Here is a 23,960-nt window from a genome sequence, read left to right as displayed (position 1 = left end):
CCTTCCTAACCTGCAATCTTCTTCCTGACCTCTTCGCCCCCACCCCCACTCCGGCCTATCACCCTCACATTAACCTCCTTCCACCTATCACATTTCCAATGCCCCTCCTCCAAGTCCCTCTTCCCTACCTTTTATCTTAGCCTGCTTGGCACACTCTCCTCATTCCTGAAGAAGGGCTCACGCCTGAAACGTCGATTCTCCTGCTTCTTGGATGCTGCCTCACCTGCTGCGCTTTTCCAGCAACACATTTTCAGCAGTAGGCTATCCCCCGGGAGCCTGTGCCCCACAACCTGAGCTGTCTCCGGAATTTTAATTTTGTCCCTTTTAAGGACATAAAAAGATGGGCCCTGTATCGACTGCTGTTGCACACCATCCACCTCTTCTCCCTCATCCACCGTCCGGACACGCCTTGGCGTGCCCATTTGCCACCGGGCGGTGGGGATCCCCAGTGGAGGGCTCTCTACATGGGAGTCCTCCCCCTTTCTTTCGGGGTTCTGGGGTGGAGGGTGATGCACGCAGAGGTCCCCTGCAACTGCGGTGGTTTACGGACTCCCAGCCCAACTGCTTGTTCTGTGGCGCTGTGGAGTCCGTGGTCCATGTATATATTGGGTGTGGGCGTTTGCACTCCCTTTTTGATTTTCTTAAAAATCTCCTCCTCTACCTTTGGTCGCACTTCAGTTCCACGCTCCTGATCTTCGGGCACCCGGTACGGAGGAGGGAGGGCAGGTCTGAAGACCTCCTCGTGGGTCTGTCCCTGGGCCAGGCCAAACTGGCCATAAACAGGTCCAGGCAGCGGGCCGTGGAGGAGGTTGTTAGGGCTGACTGCCTGCCCCTCTTCCGTGGTTACGTTAGAGCCCGGGTGTCCTTGGCGAAGGAGCACGTGGTCTCCACCAACACCCTGGAGTTGTTCAGGGAGAGGTGGGCGCCGCAGGAAGTGGAGTGCATTATTTTCCCCTCCAACTCTATTTTGATTTAATCCCTGCCCGCCCCTTCACTCTCTGATCACACAGCATTGCCCTTTGATGTGAAGGGCACTGCTTGTCACTGGCCACTCGGGTGTTTCCTTTCTTCCTGGTGGTGGAAACCGAATAAAGATTTGTGCACCTTGTGTCTTTCACTGTGTCCCACACCTGCACACACACAACATGGGTGCTGGGGGAAAAAATAAGCACTACCGCAGTTAGGCGGTAGTGTGGGGGTTTTAAAAAAAAAAATTTATAAAAGAAAAGAAAGAAAAAGAAAAAAAATAAACAGGGGATTCAAGAATCTCCTGCCTTCAGGGACTGAATCAGAGCTGGCTGGTTACAGCTAGTGTACTATGCACGTATAAATATAGGGCGATTTGGTGTTAGGATATTGGCCTCTATGCAGTTATTTCACACACCTAACAAACAATATCTGAATTTTACACACCTATCACAAGGGACCAAAGTTCGAAGAAGGGAAGTTTGCCCTCCTGAGACCCAGGTTGGAGGAATAGCATCAGCTTAAATGACACCCTTTGCTTCAGAGTCCATTCACTGCCCAGGGAACTGGATGTACCAATATTCCTCACCACTCTTTCAGCCCAGAAATCAAAAGAGACATTTAACTGCATAAATGTTCCTTGGAAATCAGTTTCATTCTTTGTACTCTGTTATTGACCAGGAAAGTGCAGAAAAGCTGTTTGGATGTTCGCTTTGCTGCATTCCACCAGCAGCGAGCTAGAGTTCAATAGCATACTGCTATGTTTAGATTGCCCACCTTCCCACATAACTTCCATAAGAAACATTTCTGATCTGACCTGATGAAGACTGTCCGTCCTTCATGAACATCCACTGGGAGACTGGGCTTTCTGAACGTTTGTTTCGTAGGCTTTTCATCTGAAGGAAAAAGATGGAACTGTCTGATAATCACATGTCCCTTAGAGTACAAGCTCAAAGCAATCTGCCTGCCCTCAACTAATATAGATAAGCTGCAGAACTGGGCAGAAAGGTGGCAAATGGAGTTCAATGTAGCTAAGTGTGAGGTGATTCACTTTGGTAAGAGTAATAAAAAGATGGGGTACTGGGCTAACGGTCGGATACTTGGTAGTGTGGATGAGCAGAGGGATCTTGGTGTCCATGTACACAAATCTTTGAAAGTTGCCACCCAGGTAAATAGTGCGGTGAAGAAGGCATATGGCGTACTGGCTTTTATTGGTAGAGGAATTGAGTTCCGGAGTACTGAGGTCATGTTGCAGTTGTATAAGACTCTGGTGCGGCCGCATCTGGAATATTGTGTGCAGTTTTGGTCGCCATACTATAGGAAGGATGTGGAGGCACTGGAACGGGTGCAGAGGAGGTTTACCAGGATGTTGCCTGGTATGGAAGAAAAATCGTATGAGTCGTGAGTTCATGGAATGCCCTGCCAGTAGCAGTGGTGGACTCTCCCTCATTATGGGCATATAAGCGGGCATTGGATAGGCATATGGAGGATAGTGGGCTAGTGTAGGTTAGGTGGGCTTGGATCGGCGCAACATCGAGGGCCGAAGGGCCTGTACTGCGCTGTATTCTTCTATGTTCTAACTATCTGTAAAGGTACCAAATTCCTCCAATATTTAGAAGTGTTTTGCATGGAGTTTTGACTCATTGCTCACCCTGCTCATCATCCTCTGATACTTCCTCGTTTGACAATTCTTCATCTGACACATCTTCATCATCAGTTTCATCTTCTGAAGATTCAATCACAACCTCCTCCTCCTTCGTTGTTGATCTGAAATACAAAGGTATTCAAGTCAGATTTAACTCTGAGCATCACAGACATAAATTTGGAATCTGCCCGAGATCAGCATCACAGATGAGAATGAGAAGGAAACAAATTAATTAATTTCAATCCAAGCAAACCAATGGCTCGTACAGGACCTAAACAATGACACTCAATAGTGAGGCATAAAGGCCTGCTTGCATTTTGAAGACTATAGGTGAAGTAGATCCATCTAATAGTCCTGTAGATCAGATGATCCAAGAATAAGCATCAAGAATCGTTATAGCGTAATATCATTCATTGCTCACCCTGGATTCGAAGGTCCTGCATTGAAGTCTAACATCAGAGATTTGATCAGACAAGGAATATAAAGAGACTAGATTCTAGTTAGATCAACGATTAATCTTATATAGTTAAATTATGTACAATTCAGGTCCATGAAGCCTATCTCAATTTACCTAGAATTCTGGACTCTGTTTTATAGCGTTTACAGCACAGAAACAGGGCATTCATCTCAAACAATCTAAATTAGTGTTGATTCTAAGTTTCTTCCCATCATATTTTACCCAACTCTTATCAGTACATTGTCCAGTTACTTTCTATCATGCACATATCTAGCTTTCTTTGAATGCAAATACATTATTTGCCCCATCACTCCTTTGCTTCTTGTGGTAGTGAGTTCCAGAAAGAATAGATAAAGACAATTGATTGGATTGCTCCAAAAAGGCATGATGGATCAAATGGCAGCCATCTGTTTATTTTCATTCAATTTGATTCCTGTATGTCTGCTGTGGGTTTCCACAAACAAAAATATTTTCTCTAGCACTACACTAACAAATTATTTACTAAGTTTAAGGCTTTTAGTAGATCAACAAATTAGGAAGGTAAATGCAAGGGATTGAAGTGCTTGAATCACAGAAACTCAGTTTGCAGATACCACATGTTATCAGGAAGGCAATTGTACTTCTGACGTTTATTGCAAAAGGAATCAGTATAAAAGCAGAGAAGTGTTGCTACAGGTGTACTTAGTGAGCCCACATGTGGAGTACTATGTACAGCTTTTGATTCCTTACTTGAGAAAAGGACAGAATTGTGTTTGAAGCTGTCCAGAGAAGGTTCAGATAACCGATTCCTGCAATGATGGGGAAAGGTAATGAGGAAAGGTTAAGCGAGTTAGGTCTATACCATTAGAGAAGTGATCTTATTGAATCCTATAAGTATATGCAGCAGTCATATCACATTGCTGGCAGAACTCATACTGGTGGAGGAGAGAGGAGTAAATAAGGACCTCCACTATCTCTAATGTTCAATGCATCCTGGAATGAGAGTGTGGAACTCCAATAGGGGGCATATAGCTGTGATGCTCCCCTCTACAGATGACAAGCTTTCTGTTGCTCAGTGCCTGTGTGTTAGAACCAGGTGAGATGATCTATGTCATAGGTCAGTGCCTTCTGAAGGGACTGCAACTTACTGACTTCCAGATGCACCTGGCCGAAACCACTCTCAAGCAGCTCACAGCATCAATCTATGGAGAGAGGATTGACATTATGCTCCATTACCTCTTTTTGGACACCACATTCCGCTGCAGCATTACATTCAATTCCTTCGCAGGTTCTTTTTCTGCTTCATCCACATGGTCCTTACTATCTGCTTCTTCCTGACTTTCGTTGTTTTTATCTGCAGCCTGAAGATCATCCTTATCCTCAGCTCCTGCCATTAATTATTATATTGTTGTAAATTCCAACAGGGACATACATTCACAGAAAGTGACATCCTAACTCTGTACCAAATGCCACTTACCCATCACGTCCTTTGCTTGATTATCAGCACCGGCTCCAGATCAGGTATAAGCTCAAGTTTTTAAAATTTCATTCTTGCTTTCACCATACCTCTCCCTATAACTTCCTTGGATCTCTACCCTCATATTTCTGTTGCTTGCTCATCCCCAGTTTTCTTCACTGTACCACTGGTATTCATTCCTTCAGATCCCTGAGCCTTACATTCTGCAATTTTCTCCCGAAACCTCTCCACCTCCTGCCCTCTTTAAACATATTCTTTAAAACCTGTCCTTGTGTCAAAGTTTCTGACCTAATTTCTAGGTAATGTGATTTAGTGTTTTTTTTGACAACTGTCCTCTTAAAGTACCTGGAAATGTTACTATTAAAAAATGCTTATATAAATGGAAGCTTTTTAGTATAGATGGGCAACAAACTGCAAGGAAATCAGCAAAGAAGCAAAAATTCAAGGGCAATCGCTCCTTACGCAAGGTCACTGATTGGAAAATCTGAAGGTTTCAATAACTTGGCTTTTCCAGTTACCTGCACTCTCGAGATTCACTGCTGCGTTGTACTTGTCCTTGGCCACTGCCCAGTCCACTGCTACAGGACGACCTGAACAAAAAAGGATATCAGATACAATCGGCTTAGTATGGCTGCTCCTTTCAGCCTTTCCTCTCTTGAGGCATAACCTCCCATTTGTGAAGCTTGCCATACCACCACATATCACACCTCCCAATCCCTACCTCTACTCCACAAAGTAGCTGTTAAATTCTTTCATTACCCTTAATTTTCTTCAGGTTCATTCCCTTCAAGGCTTTCCCAGCTTCCAGAAGGTTCTTCAGTTGAACGAATGCAAATCCTCGCATTTTCCCATCTGAGAAAAAAAAATACACAGGCCATTCAGAAATGTGATGCTTGAATTTGAAACATCCCATCAAATATGGCATTGCTTTAATGAACAGAAATTACCTGATCTCTGTGCAGTATAAACAAAATCATACATTTGGAATGTAGAGAGAATTCACATAAGATTTACACTTCAACCACTGATACAGGAGACAGTGCCACTAACATGATATGGAGACACCCATATGCTTCACCATTGAGTCAGTTTTGAGTGCAAAGGTGGGGCAATGATAGAACCGAAGCAAGTCTGCTGGAAATCCCTGAAATTTCACACATCATTAGAATCCTTTCCAATTTTCCCTTCCTTTTGTTTCTCATAGAATTATTCATTTGATTATGATTTCACCCTTTATTCTATAACTTCTCTAAGTTTCTCGTAGTTTCCGTGTCTGTACATGTTGTAACTGACTGGAACACTGCAAGCCCAGACAAATAGTCCAGTCCAGACTGGATTAGATGTCTCGCTGTGAGGTTATGAGACCAGTAACAAGCTTCCTGAATCAGATGGTTCTCCCTCTTATCACCAACCTTCTTTCCGAGGGATGTGAACCTCCAGTACAGTCCCATATTGCGAGAAAAGTGCCTTCAGGTCATCTTCTGAACACTGAAAAGAAAAGTAACCATTAGTTACAGTTCCAAAGGTATTGGGCCACATTTGAAAAGAGGAAAATATTTGGACAGAGGTTGTGGAGATATTGAGATGATCGTTTCAATAACAATATTGAAATAATTCCTTCTGAAATAATCTGAAAATCAACACACTCCTCTAAAGATCTCATTCTCAATTCCTTTGTTCTTGTAAATTACCATAAGACTGATTCTTGCTTCTATTTACGTTACTATCCCATCTCTGACCTCACTTTCCTCTCCAAAATCCTTCAACCTCTTAAATTCATGCCTTTCCCCATCACGTTTGCCACAACTATATTTGAACCTCAGGTTCAGCACTCAAACAGACTTAAACAAATACAATAAATGGTAACTTCTGTGACTGTGATCAGAGCATCACCTCTGCTCATCCTCTCAGTCTTTAGCGAGGTAGACCACACTAGTTTCCTCCATGACTTCTCTTCAGCTGTCCACTGCCCCTGTCCTGCTGGACATCACCGCCTAGGTGAAAGGACTTTCACTCAAACATTAACACGACTGAAACCATCACTTAAAACCATCATTTAGTGCCTGCCAAAAACGCCAGTAACTTGCCATTGATTTTATTCACTTCCCCATACATATACGATGTATGGTCAGTGTTGCAGTCATTCGCAATGTTGCAGACCAATTTAACTGAACTGAGCTTCCAACTTCAAACCCTTCACATTACAAAGACCACCCTGTCCTGTTTCCAGAAGTCACAGAAAGCAGAGCAAAGTCCCACTGGATGGGATCACAAGGAGTGAAGGAAAGTGCAAACTAGCTCACAGCTAATTCAACCCAAATATTACTTTACAGTTCAGATACTGCATGATCAGTTAAGCTGTTTCAACATTTTCAAAATATATTCTTTTAAGGAATTACTGAAATCACTAGTATTCATTGCACCTTCCTAATTTCCCTAGTGATGGCAGTGACAAGTCACCTTCTTGATTTTCTCCAACCCTTATGCTGTAGGGTGGAATTCCAAGATGGTGATCCAACAACAGTGAAAGATGATGTACCACTTGGGAGGGAAACCTACAGGTGATAGTGTTCCTATGAGCTAGCCGACCTTGTTATTCTAGATGGTGCATGCTTGGAAGGTGCTGATGAAGGAAGCATAGAGAGATGCTGCAGTGTATCTAGTATGTGATACTCACTGCTGTGGAGAGAATGAATGTTAAGATGCCAATCAAACACCTGAATGGTATCGAAGCTTAATTGTTATTGGAGATGCACTAATCTAGGCAACTGGAGAGTAATTTATCATATCCTTGACTTGTGCCTTGTGGATGTCATAGAGCTTAAGTGAGTTATTTGTTACAGAATTCCGAGTCTCTTAACCATCATAAAGTCACAGTATAGTGTCTTGCCCAATGAAGTTTCTGGTCAATTATAACCCTGAGGATGTTAATGGTGAGGGATTCAGCAATGATAATGTCATTGAATGTCAAGGGAGATGGTTAGATTCTCTCTCGTTGGAGAGAGTCATTCCTGCTTGCTACCTGCCACTTATCAGTCCAAACCTAATGCTGTCCAAGTTTGTGTGCACGTCATCACAGATAGCTTTGTTATTACAGGAGATACGAATGAGACTAAACATTGCACAATGAGCTGTGAGCATCCCCACTTCATGGTTTATGATGGAAGGAAGGTCATTGACAAAGCACCTCAAGATGTTTGGTTCCAGGACAATATCACAAGGCAGTCTTGCAGCAATACGCTAGAGCTGAGATGCTATTTGCCAACATTAATCCTTTAGAACAGCTGTGTGTCTAATCAGTGGAATGTATCCCCCAATTCTCATGCATTCACTGAATGTTTGATTCAATACACCCATCAATAGACTTTGGATCAACGAGTTTATTTATTTTAAATCTAACATTTCATTTTACTTTATTACATTACAGACTTACAGTGTGAAAAAGAGAAAGGGAGAGTATTAGTTAAACTGTGTTAGATTGGGAAACGTGGATGTACAAAGGGATCTGGATATCCTTGCACACCAGTCAATGAAAGTAGACAGGAGAAAGTGAGAACTGCAGATGCTGGAGATCAGAGCTGAAAATGTGTTGCTGGAAAAGCGCAGCAGGTCAGGCAGCATCCAAGGAGCAGGAGAATCAACATTTCGGGCATGAGCCCTTCTTCAGGAGAAGGGCTCATGCCCGAAACGTCGATTCTCCTGCTCCTTGGATGCTGCCTGACATGCTGTGCTTTTCCAGCAACACATTTTCAGCAATGAAAGTAAACAGGCAAGTTCAGCAAGCTATTGGAAGTCAAATATGACATTGGCCTTCACTGAAAGAAAATAAAACAGAGATTTGAATTTAGATGCAGGCATGTCTTGCTGCAGTCATATAAGGTCGAGTGTGGGATGCTGGAAAAGCACAGCAGATAAGGCAGCATCTGAGCAGCAGGACAATCAACGTTTCAAGCCTAAGCCCTTCATCCGGATAAACAGTTCTTACTCAAAGGGTTGTGAACCTGTAGAATTCTCTAACAAAGAAGGCTGTAGAGATCAAGTCACTAAGTATATTCAAGAGAGAAATAAATAATTGTTTTAGATTTTAAAGGCATTAAGAGTATGAGGAGAAAGTGAGAATATGGCATTGAAATAGAGGATCAACCATGATCATATGGAATAACAGAACAGATTCGATAGCCCTATGTCTGCTCTTAGTTTCTATGTATTTAATGTCACCACTTCTCAAAATCATAGGCAGGTTCACAATGTAAATTTACTATGAAAACTGACTCATAGGTGACACCAGAGGTGTTTATTGCAGGATTCAATTTCAGAGACAAACTTCCATGCACAACACTGAAAGATCACGGCACAGAGTCTTCAAGGAGTTTTTTTTAAAATAACTTTGGGAAACAAGAACTTTTAACATTCCACTACAGTGTATGTGGCCAAAGAGATGTGCGAGGCATTCCAGAGCTCTCCAATCAATATAACAACCAATATTGAGGATACAGAAATTATTAAACAAAGCAAGAAAGGTATTTGATGAGCTGACATTCCTTTTAAAATAATTACACTAAAGTAAAGAGTGTCATACATAGCGAAAATCATCCCTTGCCTCTCTAATTACTATTGGATAGATTCAGAGAATGAGTGACAACCCCTCAAATGCAGGACAAACTGGCTCCCAAAATAATTTGTCTCTTCTGCATAATGACCTTTAACAGAAGCTGACAAGGATATGTACTCAAGGTGGACACACTGACTGATTAATCTAGTTGTATTAGAATAGTTTTAATACATTTTTAATTAAAGTTAGATTTTTGTGATTGAGTTTTCTTATTTATATGTAATTGCTGACCAAATGAACAATGCACTCAACAAAGCCCCCATATGGAAGTTTCTGTGTAAACAATAAAGTGAAAGTAGCATGAAATTAAATTGAATGAATGTTGACTAAGTACCTTAAAACTCAGGTTTCGAACTATCAGCCTTGCTTTCCTCTGCAATTTCTTCTGTGTTTGTTGTTTTGTATTGGCTTTAGAAGCTTCCTTGGGGGCTGCAAAGGAAATGTAAAATGGTCATTTGGTAACACAAAACTTGAATATTGCTGAAAAAAAGACACGGTGATGATTTTTTTTCTTCCACTCATTGGGACAGTTGCAAGAACACCAATGTAAAGGGAAACAACATTTTACACTCTATGAGAAGAAAGTGTTGATTGGTTGGCAATGGGACTCTGATTGATATATGCATGACTATGGAGAATGCTTAAGTTAAATGACGACTGACTGTTAATTGACAGTCTTTGGTTAAATTTAAATCAGACAGATTGCCTTGACCATCAGAGTCATCGACCTGAGGAATGTACCCGAGAATGGTGTCACCTATATTGTTAATTTAAAACAGGCGCAGTGTGTGTACATATTCACTCTGTCTGCAAAGAGCAGGGCTCTATGTGTAAACATACTGGAACACTCACCAGCTTTCTTTCCCAAAAGCTTCTTCTTGGCGAGAGAAACAGAGAGTTTCTGGCCATCATAGAATTTCACTTCTTTCAAAGCTTTCTGCGCATCTGCCGGAAGTGAGAAGGTCACATACCCAAAACCACGACAAGTCTGACTCCCTGGGGGAAAAGGAAAAAGGAATCAAATCACTGTTCTTCACTGAACTGAACCAAAACGAAGGACAACACTGCTACACAGCACTGGGTAATGGTCACATCCAATAACAGTGCATTGGAAGTCCACTATTCTACCATCAATAACTTTCTGCTTAAAATTGCAGGAAAGTAATTTTAATTCCATCTTTCCAGCTTAGAGTCATAGAGATGTACAGCATGGAAACAGACCCTTCAGTCCAACCCGTCCATGCTGACCAGATATCCTAACCCAATCTCGTCCCACCTGCCAGCACCTGGCACGTATCCCTCCAAACCCTTCCTATTCATATACCCATCCAAATGCCTCTTAAAATGTTGCAACTGTACCAGCCTCTACCACTTCCTCTGGCAGCCATTCCATACACATACCACCCTCTGCGTGAAAAAGTTGCCCGTTAGGTCTCTTTTATGTCTTTCCCCTCTCACCCTAAACCTATGCTCTCTAGTTCTGGACTCCCCAACCCCAGGGAAAAGACTTTGCCCATTTATCCTATCCATGCCCCTCATAATTTTGTAAACCTCTATAAGGTCATCCCTCAGCCTCCGACGCTCCAGGGAAAACAGCCCCAGCCTGTTCAGCTCTCCCTATAGCTCCAATCCTCCAACCCTAGCAACATCCATGTAAATCTTTTCTGAACACTTTTAAGTTTCAATAGGAAGGAGACCAGAATTGCACGCAATATTCAAATAGTGGCCTAACCAATGTCCTGTACAGCTGCAACATGACCTTCCAACTCCTGTACTCAATACTGTGTCCAATAAAGGAAAGCATACCAAACGCCTTCTTCACTACCCTATCTACCTGCGACTCCACTTTCAAGGAGCTATGAACCTGCACTCCAAGGTCTCTTTGTTCAGCAAAACTCCCTAGTACCTTACCATTAAGTGTATAAGTCCTGCTAAGATTTGCTTTCCCAAAATGCAGCACCTCGCATTTATCTGAATTAAACTCCATCTGCCACTTCTCAGCCCATTGGCCCATCTGGTCCAGATCCTGTTGTAATCTGAGGTAACCCTCTTCGCTGTCCACTACACCTCCAATTTTGCTGTCATCTGCAAACTTACTAACTGTGCCTCTTATGCTCACATCCAAATCATTTGTGTAAATGACAAAAAGTAGAGGACCCAGCACCGATCCTTGTGGCACTCCACTGGTCACAGGCCTCCAGTCTGAAAAACAACCCTCCACTACCACCCTCTGTCTTCTACCTTTGAGCTAGTTCTGTATCCAAATGGCTAGTTCTCCCTGTATTCCATGAGATCTAACCTTGCTAATCAATCAGTCTCTCATGGGGAACCTTGCCGAACGCATTACTGAAGTCCATACAGATCACATCTACTGCTCTGCCCTCATCAACCCTCTTTGTTACTTCTTCAAAAAATTCAATCAAGTTTGTGAGACATGATTCCCCATGCACAAAGCCATGTTGACTATCCATAATCAGTCCTTGCCTTTCCAAATACATGTACATCCTATCCCTCAGGATTCCCTCCAACAACTTGCACACCACCGACGTCGGGCTCACAGTTCGATGGTTCCCTGGCTTGTCCTTACCATCCTTCTGGCTGGAGGGCCTGTTTCCACGCTGTAGGGAATCTAATCTAATCTTTCAGCAGTAGCACGAAGAGGGTTTGTTATAGGTCAAGTGCATTACCCTTTGCATTGAAAATTAAGAACAAGCTAGTCAAAAGGGAAACTAATACAGGTACAAGTCTGTGTGGTACAACAAGGTGGCCCATTTCTTCTTGATGTAACTTCTACGTAATGTTTCACTTATGTTGGGTGATGTGTAATTGAGGGAGTTAGGTGCTCCTTTGTTTTTGCTTCTTCAGTCTCGAGGAATTGCTTATTACTCTGCTACATAAGAAGCTAGTTACTTGATGATATTCTGCTAAGTGACTATGCTTTATTCTATTCTCAAGGTTCAAATTCGTATTGCAACTTGTGGCAAGTTTGACAAAATATACAAATGCATCATTATTTTATTCAAATATATTTATTTAAGTAATTAACAATGGCAGGACAGACGAGGTATCACATTGCAGCATGTGGGAAATGCTGCCAATCAATTTGATTGAGGACAAACACATCTGTATTAAATGTTTGAAGTCTTTTCATTTACTTCGTGTTTAGGGACAGCAAATGTTTTAAAACTTAAATAGGAGGGCATAAAAACAGAACTGGCTAAAATTAAATGAGAAAAATCAGATTAAAGGATAGATTAAGAGAGATGCTGTAGCAGATGTTTAACTTGATATTTCAGAATAGATGTATTCCAAGCAACAGACCCACCACCCATGGATCAGGAGATTGACATAATATAAAAACCAGCAAAACAATTACTAAAAAAAATTAATAAGGAAGGAAAAATTAGAATACAGAAAGAAACTTGCCTGAAATATAAAAAAACACAAGGTAAGAATTTCTACAAATATTTTAAAAAGGAAGTCTGGAGGTTGGCTAACATGGTGCCACTGTTTAAGGAGGATAGTAGACCATAAGACCATAAGACATAGGAGTGGAAGTAAGGCCATTCGGTCCATCGAGTCCACTCCGCCATTCAATCATGGCTGATTGAATGGCGGAGTAAGGACAAGCCAGGGAACTATAGTGGGGTGGAAGGGTCAAAAGACACACACCAGTTTATAGTCCAACAGGTTTATTTGAAATCACAAGCTTTAGGAGCGCTGCGCTTTAATTTGGTGTTGAAAGGGCAGTCCTATGAAAGCTTGTGATTTCAAATAAACCTGTTGGACTATAACTCAGTGTCATGTGACTTTTGACAATTTGAAGAGCATAAGTGTTAACTCAACTGTCCTGGCCACTCCTCAATGATCATCAGACACAAAACAGTTTATCTGTCCATGATCACATTGTAAACCACTTTTCAGAAGAACAAAGTTGACACAACCAAAGTAGAAGAGCTGTTCAACATTATGAGGTATATAAACAGGTTACAGAAAAACAGAGAAACTGTTCCCATTTGTGGATTGGGAGATAGCAATTCAGGACAACTGGTGAAAGATACATTATGAGGAACAACTGCTGACTTATCAGAACCTGAATGGACTCTTCAGATGTGTGGCTGAGGCAAATTTAATTGTGGTTTTCATAAGGGAATTAGATAAGCACTTGAAAAGTCGGGAAGTGTCGCGCTGGGAAAGCACAGCAAGTCAGGCAGCATCCGAGGAGCAGGAGAGTCGACGTTTAGGGCATATGCTCTTCAACAGGACTCTGCTGTGCTTTTCCAGCGCCACACTTTTCGACTTTGATGTCCAGCATCTGCAGTCCTCACTTTCACCTGAAAACAGTTGCAGGGTGAAGGGAAATGGAGCTAGCCCAGTTTTTCCTTGTTTAGAATTGGCACAAATACCATCAACCTAATGGTCTTCTTCTGTATTGTGGCCATTTTATGTTTCTATAAATCTTTTCCATACGACTGGCAAAGCCCGAGTTCACCTCTCCATTGATTCTGGAAATTATGAAGATTTCAGCTAAATCACCAGGAAAAGGAGGCTGGACCTGTCAGTACTGTACCGGCTTGCTGTTCCTTCACCACGTGTTCCCCCTCACCTTTCTCATTCACCACAAAGCAGTGTTTGATCGGGCCCACCTCGCTGTAAATCTTCTCCAGTTGCTCACCAACCGCAGACTTGGGCAGATTTCGTACAAACACAGTCGTCAAACGACCGCTGACCATCGGCAGCACTTCTCCCACGGTATCGGCCATCTTTAATGTGTTACAGTTTATCCGCTCCGATTGGAGCAGAGTAGCTACCGTAAACAGTCCGGCTGGAGACAAACGTCCTGGGAACCACATATACTGTACCCAGTAGATCTTAGAAATAATTTTTTTTATCATTCTTTGACAGATGATTTTGCATTAATTATTACTAATAAGATTATATTATTTACACTTATATTGGCATATCATATAACTTCCTTTCATTGATTTTTAACGTTTCAATAATCTATGATTTGGGATATAGGTGTCACTGGAAAGGCTACCTTTGACAGGTAATTAAAGAAATGCAGTATTGGCAGTATTAAATCAATTCCTTCTGGTTACAGAAAACTCAAGCGTATCAGTAAAAAAAAACATATACTTTCCTCTCCACTAGTATCAAGGTACAAATATAGCTCAAAGAAAAGTTGTCAGTTGGAAAATCTCTTTTGAATATGATTCACCTAGTCTTGTTAATGACCACTTTAGCTAAGCCTTTTTAATAGCCCATCGGATAGGAGGCACCTTTGATAATGCCCCTTCTGTGCTGCACTGAGGTGTCAATCCAGATTATGTACTCAAAAAATGAGATTGGTCTTGAATTTATGATCTTCTAACTTCGAATTCAATTTTCCCAAATTTTGGATGTGTCAATTTTGGGGAGTTTGATGGAGGGTTATTTATAGAGTCATAGAGATGTATAGTCACCTGCCCTGCCTTATTTCCCAAGAGTAGGTCAAGTTTTGCACCTTTTCTAGTAGGTACATCCACATACTGAATCAGAAAACTGTCATGTACGCACTTAATAAATTCCTCTCCATCGAAACCTTTAACACTATGGCAGTCCCAGACTATGTTTGGAAAGTTAAAATTCCCTACCATAACCATCCTATTATTCTTACAGATAGCAGAGATCTCTTTACAAGTTTATTTCTTGTGGGAGATTAGAAATGTTGTTTTTGCAGATGGGTGAGGGGGTGTAGTGTGGGGGGAGGGGAAGGGGAACATTATACAAACGGTTGCAGAATTCTTGTAGCATGTAGCATACTTAAGGCTAAGACTTTAATGAATATAGAGGGTCTTTTAAAGAAAATAGTTTTAAGCTCGGAAATAACTTTCATTTCACAATAAAGCTTATAGTATGACAGGAGAAACTGGATAAAAGAACAAGCTGTAACAAACAAGGAACAAAGAATACAGACATACAAGGACAGCAGGATGGCCAGATAAGAAAATAATACAGAGAAAAACACAAGTGAAGTAATCGGCTTATGATAGGATGGGAAAAGGGAGGCGTGATTCCGCAACTTGTAAATGAATAAGATTGCTTACGTGCTCTGTTTTCGCATGCATTTCTGCTTGATTACAGAAGCGTCCAGTTCTGGCAAGACTGTAATAAATTGTTCTTGTTTCTAAGGCTTTGTCTCAGGCTGATTGATTTGTGAGTGAGTTCTGTTTCTCACAATTTGGGGGCCTCGTTCGGGATCCAAAACTCCGACTGCTCGACACTCTTGGGACGACGGGGGAGGTGCACCTCGCCGATTTCGGTGATCTCCGACTCCCTTGCTTGTCGTTCATGTTTTGGGCGAGTACAATTCGGACTGGGAGACCCTGGAAACAAGGCGGGCAGACGCGGTGGGTTCGGTCGGGCAACTCTTGTGCACAAGACCCGGTTAGGGAAAGGACTTAAAGGATATATCCGGGTGACCGGGGGCAGCGGTATTTGCTGCAGTAATTGCCGCAGGACGGGGCACACCAAAATGACCAGGTAACTCTGTGCACAGACCAAGGTAAAAAAAGAGACCTTTAAGTATTGCCTTGGTGGTCGGGCGTACGAAAGTACGGGGAATTGGCGATATATAAAATTAAGCATATGTCCATGGAAAACAGCCCGTGTCAGAAGGGCTAGTAGCTGAAGGGCTACTGAGGGTGCACTTCGTAACTAACTTATGGCTAGACATCCAGAAAAATATTCAAAAGCTATAGGAGTCGTTGCGGGAAGCTAATACAGCAAGTAGAAAGTTTAACCCTTTGTGATTCAGTTTGAATGCACATTTGTTTGTTGGTGATTAAATGTTTGTGCTTTGTTCCCTGGAGCTTGAAATCCGGGACTGTTTTGAATCTGATTTCTACTATGGAAATTTTAACATGATTTCTTTTAAGGTTGAGGATTTTACAGATTATGAAATAAAATGTTAACTCCTATTCTTTTTACAGATCATGACTGCCTTACTATCAGTTTCTAACTAATCTCTTTTTCCTTACATAAAAGTGATTTATGGAGAACAGTTGAAGTCTCAAAAAGCATATAATTGGTCAGATTAATCGGACGAGTAAGGTGTCTAGTCAGGACCCTGAAGGGGGTGTGAAAGAAGGTGACACTGGACCTCGTTAAGATGAATTAAATTAGCAGCAATGGGAGGCACGGGGAGTTACCTGTGTAACGATCGATCTGTAAATAATGTTACAGGGGAATATATTCCGTCTGACAGTCCTTTGGGGAAAATGTTGGGTAATTGGGAACACAACTCCCGGACGCGGGAGAAAGATAAGGCTAAAATGATAAACTATTGTTGTTTCGTTTGGACCAGAGAAAGTATTAAGGCGCCTGGTTTATTTTTGGCCCAAAAACGGGTCCGATGAAGATTGGCTATGCCAAGATCTAAATATATACGTCAATCGGAAAGAAACATACAGTCAAGAAGAGTCAGAATATGCGGCTTGTTGGATAGGGAGCGCGGGAGTAAAATTATATCCCATGAATACGGAGGAATCAGGGAAAAAAAGAATGAAAAAGGGAAGCCACAATGGGATCCCTTAACGTGTTTGCCGCCCCCATATACTACTCCCCGGAACGAGCCTACAGCTCCCGAAGTAGAACCGAGTCCAGACACAGAAAAGGGGTACGGACTCTGAACTAAAAGATACAAAACCTGGGGGGGGGGCAGAATCACTCGAGCCACCACACGTAAAGGAGGGGCAGAGATAATGGAAAATATAAAAATATGTCCCTTACGAGAGGTTCCGATTGGGGAAGGTACAATCGGATATGTAAACGCTCCCTTAACTAGCAGTGAAGTTTGGGTCTTTAAAAAGGAAATGAAAAGTTTAATAGAGGATCCAGTTGGACTAGCTGAACAATTAGAGCAATTCCTAGGGCCTAATTTATATACCTGGGGAGAACTGATGGCAATTTTAGGAATGTTATTTTCAGGAGCAGAACGAGGTATGATTAGGAGAGTGGCTTTATAGGAATGGGAAAAGAAGCACCCAGTTGGGGAAGAAGGGGCCCCAGCAGAACAGCAATTCCCAAATGTTCACCCTCATTGGGAAAATAATGACAGAGAAGATAGGGAGTCAATGCGGGATTTACGAGAAATGGTAATATTAGGAATTAAAGAGGCGGCACCTAGATCACAAAACTTTGTTAAGGCCTTTGAAGTACGACAAGAGAAGGATGAAACCCCTTCTGCATTTCTTAAAAGGCTCAAGGAGGCCACAAGGAAGTATTCGGGAATGGATCCCGATAATCAGATAGCACAGGGACTCTTAAAGGTCCAGTTTGTAACTAAATCATGGCCGGACATACAAAAGAAATTACAGAAATTAGATGAATGGAGTGAAGACAGATGGAAGAACTGTTACGTGAGGCACAGAAAGTGTATGTGAAAAGGGAAGGCGAGAAGCAGAAACAGAAAGCCAAAATGATGGTGGAGGCAATAGAAGAAATAACAAAAAGGAGACTGGGATCAGGGGATAACAGGAAGGGTAGGGGAGGACACGAAAGACAAGGGTCAGATACCCGGGAAAGGAGGCAACAGGCAGGGTGTTACCATTGCGGGAAAGTGGGGCATTTTAGACGGGAATGCCCGGGATTAGCACGAGAAAGGGAAGCCGTTTCCCGAATGACTTTAGCTGAAGATTAGGGGAGTCAGGGGTTCCTTCCTCCTGAGACCCACCGGGTACCCTTGATAAACTTAAAGGTGGGACCTGAAGGGGAGGAGGCAGTATTTTTGGTGGACACGGGAGCGGCACAGTCATCCCTAAGTGTTAGACCTACCGGCGTTAAATTGACTAAGGAGTATCTTAAGGTTTCCGGAGTAAAAGGCGAAGAATTCTTGGTGCCTATTTTTGAACTAACCCTAATTAGAAAAAATGATGAGGAAGTAATAGGACAATTACTATATATTCCTGGAAGTAATCTATTACGTAGGGATTTGATTATATTGCTGGGCTTAAAAATTGGGGTGGAGGATAGTGCAGTAACTGTAACGATGGCTAAGACAACCCAAGGAAGATGGATCCTCCCGGATGGAAGGGAGTTATTAAGTAAACCAGTCATGAAAAACATCCTAACCACTTTGCATCAAGGCAGTCATTGGGGCTCCCAAGCTATGTGTGACATAGTGTTAAGGAAGTACGGATGTAAAAGGATATATACATTAGCCAAGCAGGTATGAGCAGGATGCCAGACTTGCCAAAAGATTAATAAGAAAGTAACGAGAGGGGGGCCAAGAGGTGGAAGAAACCCTGGGGTAAGACCTTTTCAAAGAATACAGGCAGATTACACAGAATTACCTCAGTAGGGAAACAAAAGTACTTATTAGTCCTAATGGATCACCTAACTGGAAAGTATAGATTCAGACCACAGTATCCATTTTACTTCTAAGATCCTACAAGAAGTAATGGCGGGATTAGAAATCCCTTGGGAATTCCACACTGCCTTCCTCTGGACGGGTGGAACGAATGAATCAAACCTTAAAGAAGCAATTGTCTAAGTTAGTCCTAGAGACTCGATTACCATGGACAAAATGTTTACCTATCGAATTGCTACACATTAGGACTGTGCCTTGATGTGATATAAGCCGCTCTCCTTATGAGATGATGTTTGGATTACCTTTCTTGGGTGGAAGAGGGGAATTACCAACTGTAGAGTTCAATGATAAGTTTTTAAAGAACTATATTGTGGCTCTTGGCTCTTCTTTGTCTGTCCTTAGGAAGAAGGGTCTGTTGACCCAGACATCTCCACTTGAGTTCGCCATACATCGAATACAACCGGGTGATTGGGTCCTGATAAAGACCTGGAAAGATACCAAACTGCACCCAAGTTGGGGGGAACCGTTCCTAACCCTCCTGACTACTGAAACAGCCATCCAAACTGCTGAAAAAGGGTGGAGTCATCACACTCTTGTTAAGGGCCCGGTGGACACTCCTTCCCCTTTGACAGAGTGGCAAGCACATCCTACAGACAACCCCTTGAAAATCAAGCTGACAAAAAGAATGGACTGAGATAAGAGACTATTAAGAATTGGTTAAAAAAAACTGTATCCCAAAACAATTGTAAGTGTTGCATGGACTCACTCCTCCCTGGTAATTAAAGAGTTAGGGAATAGACAGATAGGGTTGTGAGCTGAAATGAATGGTCAGCTTTATATTGTCACGATAATATTGGCTCTAGCTGCTAAGGGGGGGGGGTGGAAAAAAAAATCATTTTACCGTTTTATGTCAGAATTATGCTAAGCTAAAGGGGCATACCGACTGTTGGGTATGTGCGGAGATCCCATGCCATGGGGAATCCGGAATTCCTCTCACGGTAATACCACTTACGAAAGAAGTGGACGATGTACAACAATTTGACTCGGGCTCAAATGGTACAACTTGGAGATTTGAAAGGGGTAATTATAACTTTGTGGGTGGTTCCCTCGACCAACCCTGAAAACTATGGGTGCTATCGATGGCCTTAGAGTTTCCCCCCCCGAAAGGAGCAGTAAATACCACTTGTTTCTGTAATCAGAATGATACTGCACCCTTCCGATTAGGAAAATCATCTTGTGTCTACACCAACCAAGCTATTCCCACAACCATTCCCTAAATATTGAATGGGACATATTGGGTGGGTGGCTTAAAGGCCTACCCATTTATCCCCGGCAAGAAGTACGTTTGGAGTGGTGCCTGTAAAGGAAATGGGTGCTGGGACCATTCAGTTCAGACACTATCTCAAAGCCGAAAAGGCTGGAGTGGCTGCTGCTACCTCGCCTATATAATTCCCCACTTGAGGCTGTTAAAGAGAGCCCCAAAAATACCTCGGAATAAACAGGGGAGGAAGGTGAGTAATCCGGAAAGTAACCGAAGGAGATCGCCTCCTCTGGAGTTTGATAACTATGTATGGGACCGCTCGAGCAGGAGTAGAAATACAAAAGTTGGCGGCTTCCCTGGAAGAGTTGGCCAACAATACTGCTGATGCGTTGACCGAAATCCAATCCCAAGTAGCAGCCATAACGACTGAAATGATTGCCACTAGGCTAACGATCCTTCAGAACAGGATGGCTCTGGATTATATTCTAGCAGAGAAGGGTGGTACCTGTGCACTAATTGGAGAGGAATGTTGTACGTACATACCTGAGGTCTCCTCTAACATTACTGATATCTCCAAACGTGTGCGAGACAAAATCGCCAAGATAAGGGAAGCCGGTAATCAGTACCGGAACGAAAAAGGATGGGAATGGGGGAATTGGGGATTGACTGGTTGGGGAAGGTGGTTAGTCAATCTAGCTATCTATGGATTATTGATATTAATGGGTCTGGTGGTAGGGTTCAATGTCCTAAAATGGGTAATGAGCCGACTGATGACATCCCTTGGGGAAGAAACCCAAATAAATCATCAGATGCTTTTATAATCAGCAGGTGATATGCAACACAAACGGCCGCGGAATTCTTGTAGCATGTAGCCTGTAGCATACTTAAGGCTAAGACTTTAATGAATAGAGATGGTCTTTTAAAGAAAATAGTTTTAAGCTCGGAAATAACTTTCATTTCACAATAAAGCTTATAATATGACAGGAGAAACTGGATAAAAGAACAAGCTGTAACAAACAAGGAACAAAGAATACAGACATACAAGGACAGCAGGATGGCCAGATAAGAAAATAACTAGAGAGAAAAAAACAAGTAAGGTAATCGGCTTATGATAGGATGGGAAAAGGGAGGCGTGATTCCGCAACTTGTAAATGAATAAGATTGCTTACGTGCTCTGTTTTCACGTGTGTTTCTGCTTGATTACAGATGTGTCCAGTTGTGGCAAGACTGTAATAAATTGTTCTTGTTTCCAAGGCTTTGTCTCAGGCTGATTGATTTGTGAGTGAGTTCTGTTTCTCACATTTCTCAATTTCCCTCTGACTGTTAGGGGGGTCTATAATACAATCCCAATAAGGTGATCATCCCTTTCTTATTTCTCGTTCATGGGATTTGGATGTCACTGGCTATGTCAGCATTTATTGTCTATTCCTACTTGCCCAGAGAGCAGTTAAGAGTCAACCACATTGCTGTGGGTCAGGAGTTACATGTGGCCAGACCGGGTAAGGATGGTAAATTACATTCTCTAAAGTATATTTATAAACCAGATTGATTTTAATCACAATCAAGTGGTTACATGGTCACTTGTAAAGTTAATGTTTAATTGCAGACCACTGTGCTGGATGAAACGTTGGTGTAGTCCAACAAAGCCATTTGCACATTGCTGGTTTGGCATCTGTGTATCCAGCTGTCTCCACGGATAGATTTGTAGTTGCTATAAAAAGTCCAACAAGATCAACGTTTGCTAGATATGCATTCAGCCCTGCAATCCATGTTGTCATGAGGCATGCAAGAGCAGGAATCACTTTTGGACCCCCAGGAAATCTCCTTTCAGGACACTGCAGAGGAACCTCATCCTTGCCCTCCACCCTGTCTGCAAGGCTGCAACATTCAACCCCAGGGAAGTTCAAACCAAGAAAGGTGAACCTGCAGCTGGCCAGGACGCACACAGCATGACAGGACCCTCTAGCCACAAATGCACCCATGGTGGCCTGCCTAAAACTCCAAGATGAACAGGCTCCACCAAAGGGGAGGTTTCTTCATCTCAACTGTGGATCTATCTTTGCAGCCAGACATAGCAGTGGAAGAGTGGATTGCAATGCAACAAACTGCCACATCTAAACAAGCATGGGAACCTCATGGAGGCATCTTATGGCACTCATTGACCCCAGTAGGAAAAAATGTTGTGTTGCATGTACATGACATGGTGTTCTGGCCTCTACCTCTGTACATAGTATAGTAGCCTGCACCTCAAATGCTGAAGCAAATGCACAGCTTTGTCGTGGTGTCCTGGGATATTGTAATTTAGCGATGGTGGTACCCCACTCTCAGCTGGAGGATATTCCATCGAAGATGATTTCCTGCACTTTCGCTGCATCATGAGGGCACTTTTTTTGTGGAGGCTCAGCAGTAAGAGGTTGCTCCACATCCACTGGAGGTTGTTTCTGGTGCTGGACTTCCAGCTATATGTATCTGTCTTCAATTTCTGTGGTCACTTGTATGCAGAGGACATAGAGACTGCAACAACTTATTTTCCTGGGTTCATTGGTAACGATTCCAATAAGCCTATATGGGCAATGTCAGAAACAAAGCATCTCCTAAGTAATGTGATCAGTTGGTGGTCACAACAAAAATAAATGCAATTGTCTCTTGAACGGCCACACATCAATCACAAGTACGGCTGCTCCCTTAGAGAGAAAGGAAAATCACTCTGTCCAATTCAGGTGGGGTGGCAGCCATTTTTCACTTCCATTGCATATTTGCAACTTGAATCAGGATGGATGGTGACTCAGAGTCTTCTGCAGGCTCAGCCTGTCAATCTAGCTGACGTCATTAAACATTCTTGTTCCTTTCTGCCTTGTAGACCCTTTCAATCCCAGTGGGTTTGACCCTCCCCAAGTTCTCACTCAATTCTTTTATTTAACTCTTCACCTCCCCACATGAACCCCTGGGCCTATAGCTTAGTTATGCCTCCCATCAAAGCTGGGTCGATGGTGCTCAACAATGACCATCTCTCCCACAGTACCTCTGTGCACTCCACTGCTCAATTATCTCCCAAGCTTACATGCTGCCTCCAATTCCAACAACTGACTTCCCAAACTCCCACTGCAGCAGTGGCTCCTGCTTTGATGGACAAAGCCCCTTTGATGGACAACATTCCATCTTGATTTCATTGAAGGACTACCCTTAGACTTTGAGACATTACCATTGGTTGAAGCACATTCAGTGTGCTTACCATGTAAGCTGTTTATGTATTACTTGAGAAAAGATGTACTCACTTTCACTGGAAGGGGTGTAGAGGAGGCTCACTAGGTTGATTCCAGAATTGAGAGGGTTGGCTTATGAGAAGAGATTGAGTAGACTGGGACTATACTCATTGGAATTTAGAAGAATGAGGGGTGATCTATTGGAAACATAAAATTATGAAGGGAATAGTTAAAATAGAAGCAGGGAGGTTGTTTCCACTGGTGTGTGAAACTAGAACTAGGGGCACAGCCTCAAAATAAGGGGGAGCAGATTTAGCACTGAGTTGAGGAGGAACTTCTTCCCCAAAGTATTGTGTATCTGTGGAAATCTCTGCCCAGTAAAGCAGTTGAGGCTATCTCATTGCATGTTTTTAAGGTAAAGATAGATAGATTTTTGAACAGTGAAGGAATTAAGAGTTATGGTGAGGGCACAGGTAAGTGGAGCTGAGTCCACAAAATGATCAGATATGATCTTACTGTATTTCTGAGTAGGCTCAACGGGTTAGATGGCCTATTCCTGCTCATTTTTCTTATGTTATCATATGCTGCAGGACTGGCATTGATGTAAATGATACCAACACATCTGCTCCCTGACGGACCCTTGCTGGCAAATTTGACAGAAGACTTACCTTTGTGCCCATACTAAAAGACAAAGCAAATACTTTGAATTCTTAAGTTCTGAATGAGATGCCAATTCACAAAATGGAAAGAGATGCTGTCATCTCCAAAGAGACGCAGAATGAGTGAGCATGAAAGAACAGGCTGGCAGTAGTAATAAAACGTGTTGAGAGTGTAGTGCTAGAAAAGCACAGCAGTCAACAGCATCAGAGGAGCAGGAAAATTGACATTTTGGATAAAAGCCCTTCATCAGGAATGAGGCTGGGAGCCTGGGGGGTGTAGAGATAAATGAGAGGGGAGTGGGGCTGGGGGGGACGGTAGCTGAGAGTGCAATAGGTGGATGGAGGTGGG

At 42.6% G+C, this 23,960-nt stretch overlaps 1 protein-coding gene across 1 annotated transcript in view; it reads right to left on the bottom strand.

Moving 5' to 3' along the window:
- Positions 1-13,958, bottom strand: part of rbm28 (RNA binding motif protein 28) — a 32,111-nt gene extending 18,153 nt beyond the window's left edge. The window contains exons 1-9 of the mRNA XM_043713954.1: positions 13,743-13,958; positions 9,989-10,132; positions 9,471-9,565; positions 5,937-6,012; positions 5,284-5,376; positions 5,043-5,114; positions 4,284-4,434; positions 2,618-2,733; positions 1,784-1,862 (exon numbers count right to left, since the gene is read on the bottom strand). Coding sequence (XP_043569889.1) covers positions 1,784-1,862; positions 2,618-2,733; positions 4,284-4,434; positions 5,043-5,114; positions 5,284-5,376; positions 5,937-6,012; positions 9,471-9,565; positions 9,989-10,132; positions 13,743-13,899 — 983 coding nt within the window. The 5' untranslated portion in view covers positions 13,900-13,958. The remainder of the gene's footprint in view (positions 1-1,783; positions 1,863-2,617; positions 2,734-4,283; positions 4,435-5,042; positions 5,115-5,283; positions 5,377-5,936; positions 6,013-9,470; positions 9,566-9,988; positions 10,133-13,742) is intronic.
- Positions 13,959-23,960: the final 10,002 nt, after the last annotated feature.

Source organism: Chiloscyllium plagiosum, chromosome 23 (genome assembly GCF_004010195.1).
Source record: "Chiloscyllium plagiosum isolate BGI_BamShark_2017 chromosome 23, ASM401019v2, whole genome shotgun sequence".
NCBI lineage: Eukaryota > Metazoa > Chordata > Chondrichthyes > Orectolobiformes > Hemiscylliidae > Chiloscyllium > Chiloscyllium plagiosum.
Note: the sequence above shows the minus strand (reverse complement) of the source record. Positions and strands in the feature narration are given on the sequence as shown.